Source organism: Drosophila albomicans, chromosome X (genome assembly GCF_009650485.2).
Source record: "Drosophila albomicans strain 15112-1751.03 chromosome X, ASM965048v2, whole genome shotgun sequence".
In the NCBI taxonomy this organism is placed as follows: domain Eukaryota; kingdom Metazoa; phylum Arthropoda; class Insecta; order Diptera; family Drosophilidae; genus Drosophila; species Drosophila albomicans.
In genome coordinates this window covers 27,163,946-27,186,403 of record NC_047627.2, presented here as the reverse complement: position 1 = coordinate 27,186,403, position 22,458 = coordinate 27,163,946, and the positions used below count along the sequence as shown (strand labels likewise).

At 38.7% G+C, this 22,458-nt stretch overlaps 1 protein-coding gene across 1 annotated transcript; it reads left to right on the top strand.

Annotated features, from left to right (window-relative positions):
- The first annotated feature begins 2,903 nt into the window (after nt 1–2,903).
- On the top strand, nt 2,904–8,704 carry LOC117572633 (uncharacterized). Its single transcript, XM_034255600.2, has 3 exons — nt 2,904–3,082; nt 3,161–3,438; nt 3,502–8,704. The coding sequence occupies exons 1-3, from the start codon at nt 2,983–2,985 to the stop codon at nt 8,554–8,556; spliced, it is 5,433 nt and encodes a 1,810-aa protein (XP_034111491.1). The 5' UTR covers nt 2,904–2,982; the 3' UTR covers nt 8,557–8,704.
- Nucleotides 8,705–22,458: the final 13,754 nt, after the last annotated feature.

The following is a 22,458-nucleotide window of genomic DNA, read 5'->3' as shown; positions in this document are numbered from 1 at the left end:
AGTACTTAACAGTTTAAACGCATATTACACGTAGTTGCTACTATTAAGATCAAAAATTCAACCGCTAAGCGCAATTTGTAGCCTTGGAACATCAGCGAGCTGAATTCAAAGCAAGTTTCGTAATGTTGATAAGTGTTTTTGTGCGGCTATCACTTATATCTCGCTTAGCGGTCACAGCTGGATTAAATGAATTGTCCGGTAAACGAAGTTTATTGCCTTAGAACACCAGCGAATTGAGTTCAGTAATACTGATAAGTGATTTTTTACAGTTATCACTTTTATCTCGTTTAGTGGCCACAACTGGGTTAAATAGATGTGCTGCTAAGCGAAGTTTGGAGGTATGGAATACCCACGAATTGAGTTTCAAGTGTGTTCAATAGTGGCGATAAGTGCTCTTTTACAGTTATCCCATATATCTCGCTTAACGGCCACAACTGGCTTAAACAAATTGGGCATCAAGCGAAGTTTGTAGCTATGGAATATAAGCAAGTTGAGTTCGAAGTGTTCAACAATGCTGATAAGTGCTCTTTTACAGTTGTCACTTATATGTATCTCGTTTAGCGGCCACAACTAGCTTAAATAAATGGGCAGCTCAGCAAGTTTTGAAAGTGTTGTAGTTAAGTGTGAGCTTTCAAAGAGCAGCATATGCCGCTAAGCAAAGTTGAAAAGTGAGTTTAACTTTGCGGCACATTTCTGGGTTGCAGTTGTGGCCGCTAAGTGAAGTTTTGGCTGATTAGTGAGCTGAAAGATTATATAGAAGTTGATTTCGTTCTGAAAAACAGTTGTTGTTTTATACATATGTAGCTGCAACTTACTGAAAGACACTATTGCCAAAAATGTGAGTTCCTGGTTGTCTGGCACATACATTTTTCTATGTGTTACGTCTCACCCGCTAACAATTCAATTATCCCTCGCATGTGTGTGTGGAAGAAAGAGAGAGAGAGAGAGAGAGAGAGAGAGAGAGAGAGAGTGGAGTCTTCGTTTTTGTGAGTTTTCTAAAGCTTAAGTCAAACATTTGCCCGTGTGCCGTCGCGCCAGCTAAATGAAGCGACACCGCGTAATCGTTTGTCCTCGCACACAGTCACAGTCACAGTCACACGATGGAATTGTGACTTTCGGACGTGGCACAACATACAAAACAAGCACAACGTGCCACCGTCTCGCTTGCTGCTTGCAACACCTACTCAATGCGGAGTTGAGAGAGAGAGAGAGATAGAGAGAGACGAACTACGGCTTTATTCGATTATTTGTGCGCAGCAGCATCATTTCGTTTGCTTTCCGGTTGTTTTTCCTTTATCCTCGCCATCGTCCTTCTAGCTATGCTTGCTGCTTGCTGCCTGTCGACTGCTCTTTGACTCTGCCACACGGCGACGTCATATTTCCTTTCTTTCTTTCTCTACGCGCAGACGGTGTTCACTTTTTTTTGTCCGTTGTTGTTCTGCTGCTGCTCTTCACCATCATCACCATCATCATCATCATCATCATCATCATCGTCATCATCTTGTTCTTAGGGCGGCGACGGCGACAGCGGCACTTGTCGAGTCGTTCACCGTGTGGAAAGTTTAGTGAGCTTAGGCGCTGGGCGCGCCAGCTTGCCTCGGATTTCATTTCCGGCATGTTGCGGTTACGTTAAGTAACGGAGATTGCATCGCTAATGATGCAATTGTGTTTGGCGGAAATGAAAGCGGTTTCGTGTGACGACTTGCGCCCGAGCCGACCGCAAGGACACTCTCACACACTCACACTCACTCACACACTCGCAGGACACACACACAACCCCGAGTTGAACTTGAAGCAAAATGAAGTAGCAGCAAAAACTTGTAAATTGAGAAAAGAAAACTATGCTGCGCCGTTGACTTAATTGCACTTTACCTTCCACGTTCCACATTCCTCATTCGCACTTCCGTTTGGCGCCGTCACAAAACCGGAAGTGCATGTCAATGCTAAAGCTTTTTTGCTAAGAAGCAACTCGCAACTAACGCACATAATTGGCTGATTGCCTGAAGTAAATGAGACAGCGAAAAAATGCAAATGAAGCAACGGATTGCAGCCACTTGCTGTGGGCAACTTTAAGAAGTAAGAAAACTGCAGTCGAGAGTGCTCGACTCTAGGAAACCCGCTACACATTCTGAATAAAAGCGAAATAGTGTGGTATTATTCTTAAAATATACCAAATAAATACAGTACAAAAATACTAAAATATACCAAATTATATATTTGGTATATTTAGATAATACTAAGTTCAAAATGAATCTTAGACCATAAACTGCAATTATACTACAAAATATACCAAAAGCTATATTTGGTATATTGAGTGCATTGAATATACCAGATTGCCAGTCAAAGCAAAAACTTAAAAATATACCAAATACTATATTTAGTATAATAATATATATACAAAATATTCCATATAGTACTAAAATATACTAGATTGCCATACACACTAAAACTATAAATATACCAAAAGCATTACATTCAAGATATACCATGAAGTACTCAAATATACCAGATTTCGAACAAAGGCAAACACTAAAAATATACCAAATATTCGGTATATTGATAACTTACTACATTGAAAATATACCATAGAGTGCAAAATATATCAGATCCAAAATATTCGGACATAACCATATCGTCTCGGCTATCGAAGCTAATTAAGAATATATTTTATAAAGTCAGAGATGGCTACTTATGCCTGTTACATGCATTTCTTGTAGGCACAAATTTATAATACCCTTCTACCCTATGGATACCGGGTATATAAAGTGCAGCGAGAAATCCGAATGGATTCCTATGGTAGCACCTCAAAAACTGAGCACACCTCAAAACTGAGAGATTTCAAATACAAAGATGAAATGCCAGCAGGCTTTGCCGGACATTGTTCACTCGACTTCTCTCCCCCCCGACAAAAAACACATTTCATTTCATCATTCAGGCTAAAAGTGCAATAAAACATTAAGTGATTTCCCTCCCCTGCTCAGCATGTACAATGAGTCGCAACAAACGAGAGCAAATGATGCGGCACAGATTCGATCACAACAATGTGAACCAACTGACGACAATTGGCGAAGGAACATAACATGTCGGTTGAGTTGATTAAACACTTTTCTTTCATTTTGATGCTACTGCTGTTGTGCCTAACTAACACCTGAATTTGTAGTTGCCAACAATGAAAATGAATTCCGTGGCCCATTGGCACACAATTTGGCCACAATGCCGCTGGAGCAATTGTCGGATATGACGCCCCCAAATTGGGAGACGACAACGACGACGACGACGACAGCTGATGCATCGACGACGCAACCCAATTCGTATGTGGACAGTTTGTATCAGGAGATTGTGAATCGTTTCGATGAGCTGCGTCGATGCATTGCACGTGGCGATAATCAACAGCAACACCTGCCACACGATGCTTGCGATGTATGCACCACGCAGCAGGTTAGCCATCAAAAAAGTAAAGAAAAGTAAACGCTTCTCGACTAACTTCACTAATTCACACAGAAGAACGGAACACAGAGAACGATGCGTAAGGTGACAACGTTGCGGGATCAATGTGGCAATGTCACAGGTCGCCTCGAAGAGACGAGCACCGTGTCGAATGGTCGAACAGAATCGCCTGGTGAGCAGCTCGCTGATATTTCAATGCCAACGTTTCACGAGGATAATTCAACGATTCCAACCCTACAACAACAACAACAACATCTGTCTGGTGAATGCATTGCGAATACAAGTGCACCGGGGGCAATGCTGTTGGACTCAACGATGACGGGCAGAGTTAATCAGACTGTGGGCAACATTCTGGCACCGTCGTTTGGCACCAATGTCTGTCTGGAGAATGTCGGCCAAGGCATGCAAACCATGCCGGCAAACAGTTTGCCCAATGACTGCCTGGATAATGTGACAGCACCCTCGTCCTGCGAGTGCCTGGAGGATGTCACGGCGCCTTCGTCGTTGGGTCACAGCCGATTAGCGTCAAGACGACACCAACAGAGATCACAAAATATCTGCGATGTAACAGCTCCTTCATTCGCCAGTTCAACTCGCGGAGCAACGCGTCTGGAGGATCTGAGCATGCCCAGCTTTGGCGGCATCTCGGGCGCTGCCAGAGCCCGTTCGCCAAGTCGCCAACAACGTGAGAATATCTGCGATATAACGGCGCCTTCGTTTGCAAATGAATCTATAGGCGATGCAACAATGACTACCGAATGCCTGCAGGACATCAGTATGCCGACATTTGGACAAGTCTCGGGCGCATCGAGAGCTAAATCTCCGCGACGTCAACAACGATCTGGACGCTTTGCGGTCGTGACTAATGAATGCTTGGATAATGTGACTATGCCTTCCTTTGGTGGGGTTTCAGGTTCATCGAGACGTCATCAAACAATGCCTTCAGAATGCCTGGAAAACATTACGCAACCTTCATTCGGGAGGAGTCGAAGTGTAGACAATTTCTTAGATATGCCTTCTTCTTATGGAAATAGTCGAGGTGCAGCTCTCATTAATGAGTGTTTGGATAATGTGACTATGCCTTCGTTTGGTGGTGTTTCGGGTTCATCGAGACGTCATCAAACAATGCCTTCGGAATGTCTGGAGGACATGACGCAACCTTCGTTTGGAGTAAGTCGGAGATTAGCTATAACCAACGAGTGCTTAGACAACATTACGATGCCTTCTTTGAATGAAGCCTCCGGCTCTTTAAATCGTCAGCAAACTATGCCTTCGGAATGCCTGGAGAACATAACACAACCTTCCTTCGGTAGTAGTCGAGCTGTAGTTGATTTTTTAGATATGCCTTCATCTGGAAATAGTCGAGCTGCGGCCATGACTAATGAATGCTTGGATAATGTGACTATGCCTTCCTTTGGTGGGGTTTCAGGTTCATCCAGGCGACAACTAACTATGCCCTCGGAATGTCTTAAGAACATAACGCAACCTTCATTCGAGAGTAGTCGAGGTGTAGATCATTTTTTAGATGTACCTTCGTCTTATGGAAATAGTCGAGGTGCAGCTCTTACTAATGAGTGTCTGGATAGAGTCACAATGCCTTCCTTTGGTGGCGTCTCAGGTTCCTTGAGAAGACAGCGAACAATGCCTTCGGAATGCCTGGAAAATATAACACAACCTTCTTTCGGGAGTAGTCCAGCTGCTGCCTTAACGAATGATTGTTTAGATAACATTACGATGCCTTCTTTCAATGAAGTATCCAGTTCCTTAAGACGCCAGCAAACCATGCCCTCAGAGTGTCTTGCGGATGTAACGCAACCTTCGTATGGAAATAGTCGATCGCTGGCCATAACCAGCGAGTATCTGGATAACATGACAATGCCGACGTTTGGCGGTGTTTCTGGCTCGTCACGCAGACAGCAAACGTTGCCCCTGGAATGTCTGGATAATGTCACCCAACCAACGTTTGCCGACAGCCGAAGACAACAGCAAATGTACGATCAATCTGCTTATTATGACAATTCAAGTAACAGTCGGACAGGAGGACGACGGCAAAGATCACAGAATATTTGCGATGTGACAGCTCCTTCCTTTGGCAGTTCAAGTCGCGGTCTGGATGACTTTGGCGGTGTTTCAAGTGCCTCACGCACAAGATCTTTGCGACGTCGCCAGCGTTCAGCGGCCCCAGCATTTCAAAGTACCGGACGTGGACAGTTGACCAACGAGTGTCTGGACAACGTAACAATGCCGAGTTTTGGTGGCGTGTCTGCTGCTTCGAGACGTCAGCAAAGCTTGCCCTCGGCGTGGTTGAATGATGTGACACAACCCTCGTTTGGCAGCAGCTCGTCACGTGGTCAGACGACTCGGAGACAGCAGCAGAACATGTCGAACATGCGATCAATGCGGACTCAAGAGTGTTTGGATGATATGACAATGCCGTCGTTTGGCGGAATTTCTGGCATTTCGAGCAGACGCATGCCAAGTGAATGCTTGGCCGATGTGAGTGCCCCATCTTCGTTTGGGGGACGCAGCAGATCAGCGCGACGCTCGCCGTATCGTGGAGAATCCTTCGGGAATTCAACGATTAATCCATGCTTGGAGGATGTGAGCATGCCTTCGTTTGGCGGCGTCTCCGGTGCTTCGCGAGCTCGATCTCCGCGACGCCAGCAGCGATCTGGACGCTCTGCGGTCATGACTAATGAATGCTTGGATAATGTGACTATGCCTTCGTTTGGTGGCGTTTCGGGTTCATCGAGGCGACAACAAACTATGCCTTCAGAATGCCTGGAGGACATAACACAACCTTCATTTGGGAGGAGTCGAAGTGTAGACAATTTCTTAGATATGCCTTCTTCATATGGAAATAGTCGAGGTGCAGCTCTCATTAATGAGTGTTTGGATAATAGGACTATGCCTTCGTTTGGTGGTGTTTCGGGTTCATCGAGACGTCATCAAACAATGCCTTCGGAATGCCTGGAGGACATAACGCAACCTTCATTTGGAGAAAGTCGAAGATTAGCTTTAACCAACGAGTGCTTAGACAACATTACGATGCCTTCTTTAGCTGTTTCTTTAAGACGTCAACAAATAATGCCCTCGGAGTGTCTTGAGAACGTAACGCAGCCTTCCTTCGGTAGTAGTCGAGCTGCGGTTGGTTTTTCCGATATGCCTTCTGCTTATGGAGATAGTCGAGCTGCAGCCATGCCGAGTGAATGCTTGGACAATGTGACAATGCCTTCCTTTGGCGACTCTTTAAGACGGCAACAAACAATGCCCTCGGAATGCCTGGAGAACATAACGCAACCTTCCTTTGGTAGTAGTCGAGCTGCAGCTCTGACAAATGAATGCTTGGATAATGTGACGATGCCTTCCTTTGGTGGCGTCTCAGGCTCATTGAGAAGACAGCGAACAGTGCCTACGGAGTGCCTGGAAAACATAACACAACCTTCTTTCGGAAGTAGTCGAGCTGCTGCCTTAACGAATGAGTGTTTAGACAACATAACAATGCCTTCTTTTAATGAAGTAGCCAGTTCTTTAAGACGCCAGCGAACTATGCCTTCGGAATGCCTGGAGAACATAACGCAACCATCTTTTATCGAGGGTCGATCGAGAGTTATGTCCAACGAGTGTTTAGACAACATGACTGCGCCTTCGTTTTGCGGAGTTTCAGGTGTTTCGCGACGTCAACAATTATTGCCCTCGGAGTGTCTTGAAAATGTGACTCAACCCTCTTTCGAAGACATGTCCTACTACGTTAATGACAATGCAAGTGTTGCACTTGGACGCCGTCAAACGACGAGAAGACAGCAAAGATCACAGAATATCTGCGATGTAACAGCTCCTTCCTTCGCCAGTTCAACTCGAGGAGCAACGCGTCTGGAGGACCTGAGCATGCCCAGCTTTGGTGGCATTTCGGGTGCTTCCAGAGCCCGTTCCCTAAGTCGCCGGCAACGTGAGAATATCTGCGATATAACGGCGCCTTCTTTTGCCCCGGAAAACGCGACAATGCCAAGTTATGCAGGACGCAGTCAATCACAAGGAGCAACAAGGAGAAATATACGCGACCTCAGCTCGGAGTATTTGGAGGACATGACAATGCCTTCATATGCGATGAGTCAAAACACGCCACAGTTGTGGGATATAACGCCGCCGGAATGGGATTACAATAGTTATGCCAGCTACACGCGACGACCGCGCTCCGTGGATGATGGGAATGTGATGAGAAGTCTGCAAGTAAGTGGCCTCGAGTGCCTGGACGATGTAACAATGCCAACGATGCGTCGCACTCGTAGCTTTCCATGCGTACCCAGCCAACAGCGGCTGGGCAACGACAACGAGAGCACAATGAATGTGTTGCACTTCAGCTATCAGAGCCGGCAACCCATCGATGCGGATGCCAGCTATCCGAGTGAGTTGCTGGGCAATGTGAGTGCTCCGACATACGCGAGCAATTTGAGTAGACCACAACGTTCGGATCGAAGCAATATGCAGAGCGAAAAGCCAACGATGTTGGACTCAACAGCGAACCAACGGCCACGCAATAACTTTGCACGCTCCACAGCCATTGGCGAAGAAGTTGCCACCGCCGACTCTAATGAGGCGCCCTGTCAATGTCCCGCTTCGCAAGTGGATCAAACGAGCAGCCAAATCAGACAGAATGCGAGTGAGAAGCAGGCATCGAATCAAAGCATTGCCAAGCAAGAGGATGGATCTGCTGCCAAGAAGGAAGTTACGATTATTGCGTCTGTGACATCGATGACACGCATCTATATGAAGAAAAACGATGACAGCAACTATCAGAATATTAACGATATATCCATGCCATCGGAATATCAAAGTGGTGCCAATAAAACAATGTTTATCACGAACATCAGTGAGCCGAGCTTTACTAATCTATCTGCCACGAATCCAAATTATAATGCCACAGCACAAACATCGACAACGCTTGACACTCCCCAGCCAGTGCGTGACAATCCAAATAATGCCAGGAAATGTGTGGCAAACAATCGAGTTGAGGCTAGAGCAAAATGCTGTTGCAGCAACAATTGTCGCCGATATCGCAAATCGCGGCAATCGACGATGAAAACTCGTCATAATCCTGACTTTAAATAATCGTACTCATTTTTTTACATTCTGATATTTGACAAAACGCTGATGGGATGGAAACAGTTAATGATATTTATTACATGTTTTATTTTTAGCCTGATGAAATGATCGAAATTTTTAATGCAGTTGACAAAAATAAGAAGTGAATGGAAAACGTTTTAAATATTTTGTAGTTTTCTTCTTCGTTGAAACTAGAGTTCATTTCTTGTACATACAATATCAACTACAATATTTATAATTCTTAAAAGTTTGGTTGCTATCAGATTCAAATTTTAGAAGTTAACATATTTAAGAAATACTTTTGTAAGGGGAAAACACCTAATTACTACAGGTCATAGTTGCTTTGGCTGACAATCTGGTATATTTTGCACTCTATGGTATATTTTGAATCTAGTACTATACCAATATACCAAAAGTAGCCTTTGGTGTGGCATTTTTTAATGTTGTACTACATATATCAAAATACGAAATATTTATATCATCTGATATTGGTTGACAATCTGGTATAATTTTCACTTTATGGTGAATATACTATATATGATACTTATTATATTTTTAGTATTTTTGTACCATATTAATTTGGTATATTTTAAAAATAATATCACAATATATTTATTTTATTCAAAATTTGCAAATTTAGAAACTTTGTTTTCCATATTTTCTACTTTTTCTTCTTTTTAACTTATAGCTGTCGAGTCAACTTTGCAAAATATTAGAAATATATTATTTAGAGTCCACAACTTTTGGTTAAGAATCCATTTTTTTATATTTAAACTTTATGTACATATAGTATTTGTATTGGACTCTCTTATTGAATATTAAGAAAACATTTCTTATATTTATTTTATTTATTAAAAATAACGTACAGAGTTATTGCCAACAAACATGTTCGCAATCAAGTGGCAGCGCATTAAAAGTGTGTCAACGTTTTTTATTGACATTTATAGTTAGAGTCAGTCAGAGAGAATTTGCGGCACACCTTGAATTTATTTCTGTGCAAAGTTGCGACACGACATATTGAGACGATTTCCGCTGCAAGCTGTGACATTTCGATGGGGCGAAGTGGGCTAGATAACATAAGAGAGGAGCGATAAGTGGGCGTGGGGGTTGAGGATTGAAATTGTTCCATGACTGTCATAAGACAATTGAACAAACGCAAAATTATTCACAACAATAGCGACAAAGGCAATCACAACAACAGCAACAACAACAACAACAACAACTGCAACAGTTTAACAAAACGTAGACAATAGAAACAAGGAAACAAACAAAAAATCGAGTAGATGCAATTGAACTAAGCAAGACTGACTTATACCTTGTAAATTAAAATATCATTCCAAACGTGAGCTACAAAACAAATTTCTAAAATAATCGAGTAAACAATTAAACATTACAATATAATTTTATGCGATTATTGTCGAATTTTTAAAAGGAAAAAGAACATTAAGTATACGCATAAGGTGCACAAAAGAAAATATTAAGTATACGCAGAGTATGCAAACACATTTTAAATGCTCGTCTTTTAGTCTTAATGAATGACAAAGTTGTAGTATGAAATAACAATATAATATTCTTCACGCGATTGTAAAGCAATTTTCTATGTGATCAAATTAAGTATACGCAACGTGTTCTAGCGCACTTGAAACAGAAGTGAGATGTAAATGTGTCTTCGAGTGAGAATTGATCTGAAGTTCAATGTTGAAGCTGTGTTACAAAATAAAAAGATTGTATTCCTTTATATTAAGTATACGGAGGGTATACAATCACATTTAAAAAGAGAGAATAATAAACGTTTTCTTAGAGACGGAATTGATCTTAAGTTTCATGTCAAAATTGTGTCATGGAATAAAAATTCATTATTTCGTATGCAGTAAGGTTTATAAAATATATTAAGCATACGCATATTTGGCAAAGCACACTTCATAAGAAGAATAAATATATTTTTCGAATTGATATTGTTCGAAGGATCAATGCGAGTATTGAGGAATAAACTAAATATGCACAAAAGCACTTTAAAGGAAAGGAAATGTGTAATATAATAAAAATACAACATTCCTTATGTAAATTATAAAATCTAGAAAATACGTATATTAAGTATACGAATAGTGTTTAAATAGAAAGTTCTAAGCGTTTTTCTCAAGTCGAAATTGTTTGAAAGATCAATGCCAAAACATGTGTAATAAAAGAAACATATAATAATTTATATGCGCTTTATAAAATTGATAGAATAAATTAAGTATACGCAGCATGTACAAGCACACTTTAAAAAGAGGGGACTACAAACGTCGTGTTGGAGTCGAAATTGATCTCAAGTTCAATGCCAATGTTGTGCAATAAAATAACAATAGAATCGTTAAAGCCTCTTTGGCATTTTGGAGTGCAGGGTATCAAAGAGGAGAGAGGCAAAGCAGAACGAGTGGCATAATAAAATTGAAAACAAATAAGTTCAGGAACCAGGAAGCGACAACGGAAGCGCGTTCATTGTTAGCTTTTGTCGTTGTTGTTGTTGTCGTTGTTGTTGCTGTTGTTGCTGTTGCCAGGCAGTTTTGTTTGTCGATGTTGTTCTTCTTGCTGTTGTCGTTGTTGGTTTTTACTGTTGCTGGCAGCAGCAGCAACCGAAGATGGCAATGGAAGAAAGAAGAAGGGTAAAATGCAGGCACACACACAGCATAACACACATGTGCTGAGCCCCCAAGGGGAGACGCTTGGCTGTGTGTTGTTCGAGCGATGTGTGGAGCTATTTAAAAACAATTTATTTTTAGCCACTGCGCGAAAAGCCAACAGCAAAATCAACCTGTCGCAGCATCACCAACAGCAGCAGCAGCATATTGTGGGCTATGGGCGTGGTATTGCCTGTGTGTGAAGTGTGTGTGTGTGTGATTTCGATGAGGGAGCTAAAGCAAAAAAAGAAAAGGAAACGTAGAAGAAGTAGAAGAAATCGAGCATCGTCAGTCAGTCAGTCAGTCAGTCAGTAAGTCAGGTATGCAAAACATGAAGTGCAGATGCTTCAGATTGGTTTTCCAATTACTCAACATTTCAATGCAAATAACACACAGAGCCACGGCGACGGTTAACGCCAACGTTGAGGAATTTAAAAGTCAAACGTACACCTACACACACACACACTCTAACTTTTTCACACATGCTGTGTGTGTGTGTGTGTGTGTGTGTTTGAGTATATTTTTCAGGGCAGCTGGCTAAGTCGAAGCCACATATTTTTTCGATTTTTTGCAAAAGATAAAATTTCAATCACGTTTCTTCACTTTCGCTTAACATACGTATTTATGCATCTGTTTGTGTTTGTGTGTGTGTGTGTGCAGCTGTTAAACCAACAACAACAACAATAAACAAGAGAGAGAGAGAGAGAGAGAGAAAGAGAAATCTATGCCACGTTATACACGAAAGTCATTGGAAAGTCACTAACTAATGATTTGTGTGTTTCTCACACGACTTCAAATTGAATTTGAACTAGAAATAGTTCAATTGAACTCCTGTGCTTTACGAACGAAGATGCCGAGATGCATTCCAACTTTTTGACAAAATATTCTTTAAAGAAGAATAAGTTGCACGCATTTCCAGCCAGACAAACAATAAGTCATATTATACATTGGTCAGCAGACGATAAAGTTTGCCAGGTTGGAGTTAGAGCTAGAGAGCAGAGTCAGAGCTTTTATAGTTTTTAAGCAACCTATCGATATACCAAATATATACTATAGTATATTTCAATATTTTTTTGGTATATCAATTTGGTTTCAGTTATATTTGGTTATATATGTGTATATACCAAATAGAGGCCTTAGAATATTTCAATATTTTGTTGGTATATTAATATTGTTTTAGTTTATGGTTTTTCATCTATGCGGTATCAACATACTAAATATATTTACCAAATATAGCCTTTAGTTTATTTTAGTATGTTTTGGTATATTTTATGAACAACGACGCACTGCGGTATTGACATACCAAATGGTCAATCAATATTTTTTTGGTATATTTTTATGGTCTTAGCTATATTTATTATCTTTACGGTGTCAATATACCAAATATAGTCTTTAGTATATTTCCCTATTTTTTATATAATAATTTGACATATTTACTTACGGTATCAATATGCCAAATATAGCTTTCGGTATATTTTAGTATTTTTTCGTATATTTTATGAGTATATCGCACTGTTTTGCTTTTATTAAAAAAAAGGAGCGAGATTCTCTTGATGCTCTCTTCTCTCGACTGTAACTTTCTTATCTGTTTCCAAATCCTGGCTAATCCAAACATAATCAATTAATAGTCGATTCTGTCATTTATTTATTTACGTTTTTTATTAACAATAGTTCATATTAAGCAAACAGGTTTACTCCTATTTGACAGCTTAATCTGATTGTAAATTTAAGAAATTGTATTTTGTAGATTGTAATCAAAGCTTTCTAGACTCAATATATTTTTACTAATATAAATGAAAATAGCTCAAATACAACCAAGAATTGACAATTTATGATTTACAGTTTAATATTTCACTTTACATTTTTCAAAATGTATTTATAATTTAACATTCATTTATATATCAAATAAAAAGGAATTTAATTAAATGCATTTTAAGTCAATTAAACTCAGATTATTTGCTGCCAAAATATTGAAAAGCATATTAAATTCTAAGCATCAATAACTTTACGTTACTGACCTACTGAAACACCCTGTCATTGGCTGCCGATGCGCCCTGTGTTTGTTTTCAACTGTGGCCTGGTTCATATTTGCTGTTTGTGGATTTAACTGAAACTTTACATCAAGTGACAAGCGATTGAACGGGAAAAAGGGAGAGAGAGGAGTAGAGGGAGAGATGGAGTTGAAGTGGGAGAAAAAGTGTTGAGTGTGACGTGGGAATGGGGAAAGGGGAGAGGGGAAGAGGAGACGTGTGTCAAGTGCTCTGCATGGCTTTAGCAATTAGAGAACTAAATATTTGTGGCGCAGATAGTCAACGCCAATTTGCTAGGAAAACTGCTTGCTTGGAGAGCGTGTTGAGAGTCGTGTGTGTGTGTGTGTGTGTGGTGGGTTAGTAGAGGGAGGGAGTGAGGTTAAGTGAAAGGAGGGGAAAACCAGAAAACGCTTGCAAAGCTCTCCCACATATACCTTTTATCATTGCTTCATCATGGGCTGATTTACGTGGCGCATTTATTGCAAGGGCAGCCACTAAAACTTTTAAATTACAATTTACAGTTTCTGTTTTGTGCCAAGTGTGTGTGCTGGTGTGTGTGTTAGTGTGTGCACACATACACATAACTTTTATAATATATATGTTGTATATGCATTTAGTTGCAGTGCTCATTGTTTTTAGCATTCAAGTGGCAGTTAAAATGGCTTCAGCCTCAATTGCTGCTTCCGGCAAGCTCCCCTTAAACTCCGCCTACCCCCCTAGCCCCCGCTCCCCGTCTTGCCATGACCTTAGCCCCTGCTCCTTTAGTTGGCCACTTCGCCTCTTCGTCCATCCCCTGCGGCAGCTGCATTAGGAAAGTTGACGTGACGCTGTGAGCGATTTATTGTTTTTGTGTAGAGAGCGTAAAATGGAACAAATTTCGCACACACACAAACACACATACACACTCGGAGTGCCACGCCCCCTTGGCGTATGCGGTTTTTAGGCGCAGCAGCCAAACAAGACAAAAAAAAAAAAAAAAACGAGTAGAAGGAACCTCGTTCCTCGACAACCCTGACAAGGCTGACAACCCTGCTGACGACCCAGTGTGTGTGTGTGTGTGTGTGCTGACTACCCTGTCATCCGATGCCGTGGCAACTCTATGACGCCCAGCCAGTTAATTGTAATGCTGCAAAAATTTCCCGTCAAAGTTATGCGAGTGCGAAAATGTCCACAAGCATGGCAGTTGTTGTTGCTGCTGTTGTTGTTGTTGTTGCAACAGTCCGTGGCAAGTCCACGACGTCCAGGCTCAGGCAGGCTGCCTGCCACTTGACAGAGAGAGCTTCAACTCTCGGTGCCCGCAGTTGTGGCCAACATTCGAGGACCGCCAGCTGCATTTTCTCCTCACTCACTTCTTCGCCTGCTTTAAATTTCACTGTTTTTTTTATTTTTCTCCTTATTCTAGCATTCCATTTAAAGGAATTGCTGCATTTGCTGCTTGAAGGTGTTTAGTCACAGCGTCACAGCGCCTTGAAGTGCTGCTCTTTGATTGTTCCGATAAGATTTAGAACTAAGCTTAAGCTTTGCCTCGGGCAGTTCATAAACATCTCAGCAATTCAGCTGCTTACCACAGCTCAGCTTGCAAATGACCTTTCAGCCTTGGCTACGTGAGTTAAACAGCGAGCAATCGAAATACCGCTAAATTTTCGCTTCAACTCTGATTAACAACATTTTTACTTAATTTTGGGATAAAATAGCATTGACTTTTAAATAAGATTTAAGATAATCTGCTTTGATCATTTGTATACCTGCTGCACATAAGATATCGATGTACAAAGTAGAGCTTTTGGTATATTCTGGTATATAATTTCAGTATTTTTAGTCCCACTATCCATAGAGTAACAATATACAATATATAAAAGCTTTTGGTATATTTTGGTATATCAATTCGGTATCTTTTATTTCCACTAACCATAAAGTAAGGAAAGCTTTTTGTATATTTTGGTATATTTATTCGGTATTTTGTATTTGATCATTTTTATATCTGTTACACATCAGATATCGATATACGAAGTAGAGCTTTTGGTATATTCTGGTATATAATTTCAGTATTTTTAGTCTCACTACCCATATAGTAACAATATACCAAGAAAAGCTTTTGGTATATTTTGGTATATTAATTCGGTATCTTTTATTTCCACTAACCATAAAGTTAGGAAAGCTTTTTGTATATTTTGGTATATTTATTCGGTATTTTATATTTGATCATTTTTATATCTGTTACACGTTAGATATCGATATACGAAGTAGAGCTTTTGGTATATTCTGGTATATAATTTCAGTATTTTTAGTCCCACTACCCATAGAGTAACAATATACCAAGAAAAGCTTTTGGTATATTTTGTTATATCAATTCGGTATCTTTTATTTCCACTAACCATAAAGTTAGGATATATCAAGTAAAGCTTCTGGTATATTTTGGTATATTAAATCAGTATTTTGTATTTCCACTACCACAAAAATTTACATATGTACATATCTATATATCAAATTTATCTCTTAGTTCAGTATATTAATTTAATGTAATTTAATGCGGGTATGAAACCCGCTGTTTGTACGGTATCAATACACCAAACATACATACCAAATATATAGTCGTTGGTATTTATTTGGTATATAACTTTAGGTATATTTCGGTTTGGTATTTGTTGTTCCCACTTTGCATAGATTACCGCTATATCAAATATACATATATACTAAATATAATATATATATAATATTAGTATATTTCAGTAATTTTTTGATATATTCATTTTGTTTTTCTTTTACGATATCGATATACTAAATGTATATATCAAACAAAATATTTGGTATATTTAGGTATTTTTACAGTATATTTTAAAAAGAATGCCGCACTGTGCTTGCTTTGCTTTTGTTGAAATTGAGTAGCGGGTATTTCGCAGTCGAGCACACTCTACTGTAACATTCTTATGTGTTTCTATTTTTTTTGTTTAATTCAGATATAATAATTTAAATGAAATATATACATTACATACAAGATTAACTGCCTATTTGTTGGCAATGATTTAAAATCAATTTCATTTCAATTTACTTGCAGTAACTTGCCTTATGCTTATCCCCATTCAATGGTTAAGCGGTTGAGCTGCAAACTGACCTAAATAAACTCTACGTGGAATGGAATACTCCATTTACAGTTAAGCGATTCGCTCGCCAGAGTTGCCACGCAACTGCAACGAGGTAAGTCCGCAAAGAGAGTTGCAAGCTTTTTATTCAATTTTCTACTAACATATTTTTGTCGATGGGGATTTTCAATTGATGCACTCACAATGAATCTTAAGCCTTAAGCTATTATTTATGCTTGCCGATTATCTTACATCACTTTGCTTTGCTTTGCTTTACTTTTATCTTGTGTTTTTTTTTTGCTTTATAGCCCCGTTTTATCCATTTTCGTAACGCACATGCTACGCATATGGTAAAATCAGAGTCGAAAAGTTTTGCAGTTTTGCACAGTTTTCAAATGCTAAAAGCAATATTCGCACGCTCATAATTTACAATACGAAAGTTTTCATGCATAGGGGAAGGAAATTATTACTTACATCAAAGATTTGCATATATTGTCGCTTGTTCTTTCAGCGTCTGTTTGAGTGTGAGTGTGTGCGAAACGAGTGAAAGAGAGAGAGAGAGAGTGAGAGAGAGAGAGAGAGGCAGATTTTCGTGTTGGGGTTAGGCGTCCGATTTAAAGGCAAATTTGTCGTTTGCCAAGCCCAGCAACCAAACCGAGCATAAAAGACAGACCAAGTGCACGAGAAAAAATAACCCAAAAAAAGGTGGATAAAAGAATAAGTGCAAATGCTTTACACGAATTTGATGGACTAATGAATACCCTTTATATTTGATTAGAGAGTTTGGTTTAAGCAGAGTCCTTTTAGCTGATGTTTCAAGTTGTAATTTTAAAGTACTTTTATGCATTTGAAATTTCTTAAATTTAGTTTAATAAAAACACCCAAGTTGGTTGTGGATTTTAGTTCTTCGAGGGTATGACAACGGGGAAAAAAAATGGTACCGCACCGAAAACCAAAGTAAAGTAAAAGAATTCGACGGGAAAACTTTGCCTTCAATGAAATGAAATAAAATTGCATTACAACGGGCACAAAATGGGAAGCGTGAACGCTTCAAGGGCGCTGCTTTGCCGTCTCTTTGGCGTGAATTGCGTGGCAAAGAGAGCAGGATAAGACAGAGAGAGAAAGAGAGAGAATGGGAGAGAGAGAGCGAGTGAGACGTGTGGCACGATAAACTTTCACCATGATGCCCCCCGTTTGAGTGCTGCAAATGCTGGCTTAAGTAAAGTCAATGAACGGCATCGCCCACAATTCACGCACACATACATGTATATATGTATGTATGTAGTACGCATTTGCTAGTATAAATTTGTTTAACCCGCACATGTGTCAAAGTTTTTTAACCCAATTTCCGCAATTAAGTTTATATCATTCAGCCACCTCAACAGCAGCAGCGCACGCTGTCGACTTTATATATCAGTCAAGCGCAGCCGACAAAGACAGACAGACAGACAGTCAGACAGACAGACGGACGGACGGACAGACAGACGGACGGACAGAGAAAGAGATGAAAAGTTTTCACTGTCTCCGAAAAAAAATGCAAAAAAAAAAAAAAGAAATAGCATTCTACATGTTGTCCCCATGTTTGGATGGGGATGCAAGAGGTGTCCGCTTGTCTCCTCTGGACGACGACATGGAAACTTTTGAACGACGCTGCAGAGGAGCGTTTGCCAGCGTTTCGTTTCGTTTCGTTTCGTTTGCTTCGCTCGATGTGGCTTCATGCGAAAAGAATGAATGTCATGTGCCAGCTGACGTTTGACAACACTGTCTGCTTTGCCTTGACTTGACTGGAGCACAAATTGTGCTACAAACAGCTACAACTACAGCAGCAACAACAATTGTTCAATAAAATGCTATAAACATATATGCAAAAGCTTGTACGTTGATGTGTAAATCTAGTATAACAAATCCTGCAGATATTCGTATTATGTATAGCAGCAAGAAAACATGTTATACTCGTAGAATTCACAACAAATAATTCTTGTGAACAGAGTTGTTATTAACTTTTCGATTGCTTAAATTAACCAAACTACAATTTTGAGTTGATATATACAATATATTGTATATATTGTAGAATCCCTAAAAACCTTATCAACATCACTTTATAAATATGACAATGGTGTATTTAATATTAGTAACTGAACTGCTAAAAATACTGAAAATGGTAATACGAAAATTTATTTTAAATGTAGTACTATATTAATATATCAAATATTGCAGTTGGTATATTTTTAGTTTATTTTTTTCTGACAATCTGGTATATTTTGCACTCTTTGGTATAATTTGAATTTTGAATTCTATATAAATATACCAAATATACCGTCTGGTATATTTTTAGTTTATGCTCTGGCTGACAATCTAGTATATTTTGCACTCTTTGGTATAATTTGAATTTTGAATTCTATATAAATATACCAAATATACCATCTGGTATATTTTTAGTTTATGCTTTGGCTAACAATCTAGTATATTTTGCACTCTTTGGTATAATTTGAATTTTGAATTCTATATAAATATACCAAATATACCATCTGGTATATTTTTAGTTTATTCTTTTGCTGACAATCTAGTATATTTTGCACTCTTTGGTATAATTTGAATTTTGAATTCTATATAAATATACCAAATATACCATCTGGTATATTTTTAGTTTATGCGTTGGCTAACAATATAGTATATTTTGCACCCTTTGGTATAATTTCAATTTTGAATTATATATAAATATACCAAATATACCATCTGGTATATTTTTAGTTTATGCTTTGACTGGCAATCTAGTATATTTTGCACTCTTTGGTATAATTTGAATTTTGAATTATATATAAATATACCAAATATACCATCTGGTATATTTTTAGTTTATTTTAAGTATTTTGATAGTATACAAATTTGGTATATATGTATTTAAATAGCTTTCTTACTTTTTTACTTTATTTAAAATTTAAAAACATGTAAATTATTTTTTTATTTAATTTTCAAACTCTTTCTAAAATTAACTCAGTTTTAAAATTTAAATGACAGTCGCTGCAGTTTTTATTTATTTGCAAAATCAAATTTGTTGTCTTGTTGCCATTTTCATCTCTTCACGGATCATTTTTGTAACCAATTGAAGCCAACAATTGGGATGCATTAAATATAGAATATAAGTTTTCAGCACTCTCCAACAATTCTAAAAGAAACGATTTTGCATATTGACATAGGTAAATGTGTGTGTGTGTGTGTGTGTGTGTGTGTGTGTGTGTGTGTGTGTGTGTGTGTGTGTGTGTGTGTGTGTGTGTGTGTGTGTGTGTGTGTGTGTGTGTGTGTGTGTTGTTCATGTTCATCTTATTGATGCTATTCATGTCCACTCAACTGCAAGCAACTGCAGCAAATTGCAAACATAACCTACAAATTGAGTGAGCAATTTACAGTTGGTAACAGGAGTTGGGCAAAGGGATTTGGACTTGGACTATGTTCGTTCTATTGTATGTGTAGAATGTGTATAATCCACACTAAATGTAATCAATATTTTATGTATTTTGCAATAATTGAAAAAAAAAACACACACACACAGACACAGGCTTTGAAAATTTGAAGAAAATGCAAAGTGTGTTGTGCTAAGAGGCTGGAAAAGTGGACGAATCGGTGAAAACGTAAAAGCACAGTCAGGTCAGCGACCTCACACACACACACACACACACATACACACAGTTAAGCACAAGAAACACATACTTGCACATTGAGTAAGATAAGGCTTAAGGAAGGAAGCAGTGCGATTGTCAAAAACTGTTCAAAGGATGTGTTTTCTTTTTTTTTTTATTTTTATTTTTTTGGGAAGGATAGATGCAAGAGCACGAGAACGAGAACGAGATGTCTAAGGAGAACACTGAGCTGAGCTGCATTAAATCTATGCTTGTTTGTTTGCTTTTCATATGTATTTGCAAACAAGGACACACACCAGGCGAAGCGTCACATATGTATGCAACCAGCAACCAAACGGGCTCTCTCTCTCTCTCTCTCCGTCTCCCTCTGACATGTGTGTGCGGCGCGGCTTTACGTTAGTGGAAAAAATAATTCTAACAGCAACTCAAACAAACAGGCAAACAAACAAACAAACCAACCAACCAACCAAACAGCCAACAACCAACATAAAAAGCGGCCCAAGTGCTCTGCTCAACAACAACAATACGCAAAGCAACACAACTATTGTGGCAGACTACATAATACCCTATCAGATGCATTAAGATAGTTATGGAAAATGTATAAAAAAAAAATCTAGATTGAAGTAATCTTGATTTAAGATTTATTCGATCTTAAAAAAAAACTAATATTCAATGAAATTGGACAACATAAAACAACAACTCAATCTATTTTGTTGTTGTTGTTGTTGTTTTATTTTAAATTATTCAATCTACATTTAGGATCCTGATTAAAAATGTTGCCTTCATGGTTGAATTTTACGACTATTCCATTCTTGAAGCAAAGTTGTTATCTTGAATTTAAAGATAGGAAAATCTAGATCTTTTGTAGAATTTCGATCTTGATTTTAGAATAAACCTTCTTGCTTAAATTTCTACATAACAAAATCTTGATTCAATATATTAGATTTCTGTACGATTTTTCGTTATATTATACACATATATAATATTCAGCGCATTTCCAATAATACCATTATGAATACCTTTTTTTTTGCAAATATAATTCAATCTATTATAATCCGTATCGATTTTAACAGTTTCTCTTAAGGCTCAATACAAATTAGGGTGTCTATAAATATTTATTGTAGTTCTCTCTTAAATATTGCCTTCAAATTTTATTTTGATCATGATTTACTATTTTTTCTGTCTAGCATTTCAATAAATATTTCCCCTTTTAGTGTTTAAAGCTCTTCTGTCCCAAAAAAAACATTCACAAGATAGATGCAAGCTAAGTCTTAAATTTACAATTATGTTCTTTTCAATGAATCTACTTTATGTAAAATATGTAAGAAATTAGGCTGGCTCTTTTTATAAGAGCTTAAAATACGTTCACATGCATAAATATCCTTGACTATTCTGTTAAAAAATAATGTAATAAATTGGTATTGGTTTTATTATTTTAAACGTGTTCAATTGTTTGTAAAATCGCAAGTATTTTTCTGGCTATACTTTAGTTTTCTGAGTTTTTTAATCATTGGTTATGCAATCCAATGTTTCAACTTTACAGGGTATCAAAAGTAACACAGGCACACACCGCTTGGATCCATTCTCTCTCCTTCATATAACCGAAACGTGTCGAGATAGATAGAGAAAGATAGAGGAACAGAGAGAGTGAGGGAGAGGGAGAAAACAAAGGCGTGAGCTGGGCGCAGCATTTGATGTTTGTGCTGTGCAAACTTTGGCACGGCAAAACTTGGGCCAAAAGACACCTGAGCTGAGCTGAGTTGAGTTGAGTTGAGCTGAGCGTGTTGCCCGAGAACGAGTCGAAGAGCCCAGAACCCGAAGTCGAGTGCAACTTTTGTGCCTTGTTCCTAAGAACAGGCTGAAGAAGAAGAAGAAACCCCCAATAGTCCATAGCTAACTCTTGCTCTGGTCTCGTCTAGTTTCGTTTGCTCCTCACCTTCAATGTTGTCTCCCCTTCCCCGTCCCCACATTTCAAGCTATTTCCATTTCTATGCTGCTTCTCTACCCTTTGTATCTGTCTAAAGATCGATCACGTGTTTGAAAAGTGCTGACAGAAGATGATAGGTGTGCGTTTGTGTGTGTGTAAGAGTGTGTGTGAGTGTGTATAAATGACATCCTTTCTCTCCCTCTCTCTATCGCTGTCTCTGTCTTTTAACTGTGTACTTTATGCCAATTTTGTTTGCATACTTTTCATTCCAAATATATTTATAGCAATTTTTTCTTGTCATTGCTTATGTGATGTTTGTTGTCAGGTGTGTGTGTGTGTGAGTGAGTACACGTGTGTGTGTGTGTGTTTGTGTGCTCGTGTGTGTTCATTCAATCATTTTATGCAGCACTTCGACACACACTCTGCCTGTGTGTTTAAGTGTATTTACGACGTTTGTCTAGCGATTGACCCAAAAAATACGTATAAAAAGAGAAAGAAGAAGAACAACAACAACAACAAAAATGATGTGAATCGCACGTTCTTCGAGCAAGTTGCCAGCTGAGCAGCTTTTTA

Bases quoted from the DNA above. Each gene is read 5' to 3' on its own strand.
- LOC117572633 (XM_034255600.2), top strand. From the start codon at position 2,983: ATGTACAATGAGTCGCAACAAACGAGAGCAAATGATGCGGCACAGATT. The intron at 3,083-3,160 runs GTCGGTTGAGTT...CTGAATTTGTAG, and splicing joins TTGGCGAAGGAACATAACAT to TTGCCAACAATGAAAATGAA. The intron at 3,439-3,501 runs GTTAGCCATCAA...TAATTCACACAG, and splicing joins ATGTATGCACCACGCAGCAG to AAGAACGGAACACAGAGAAC.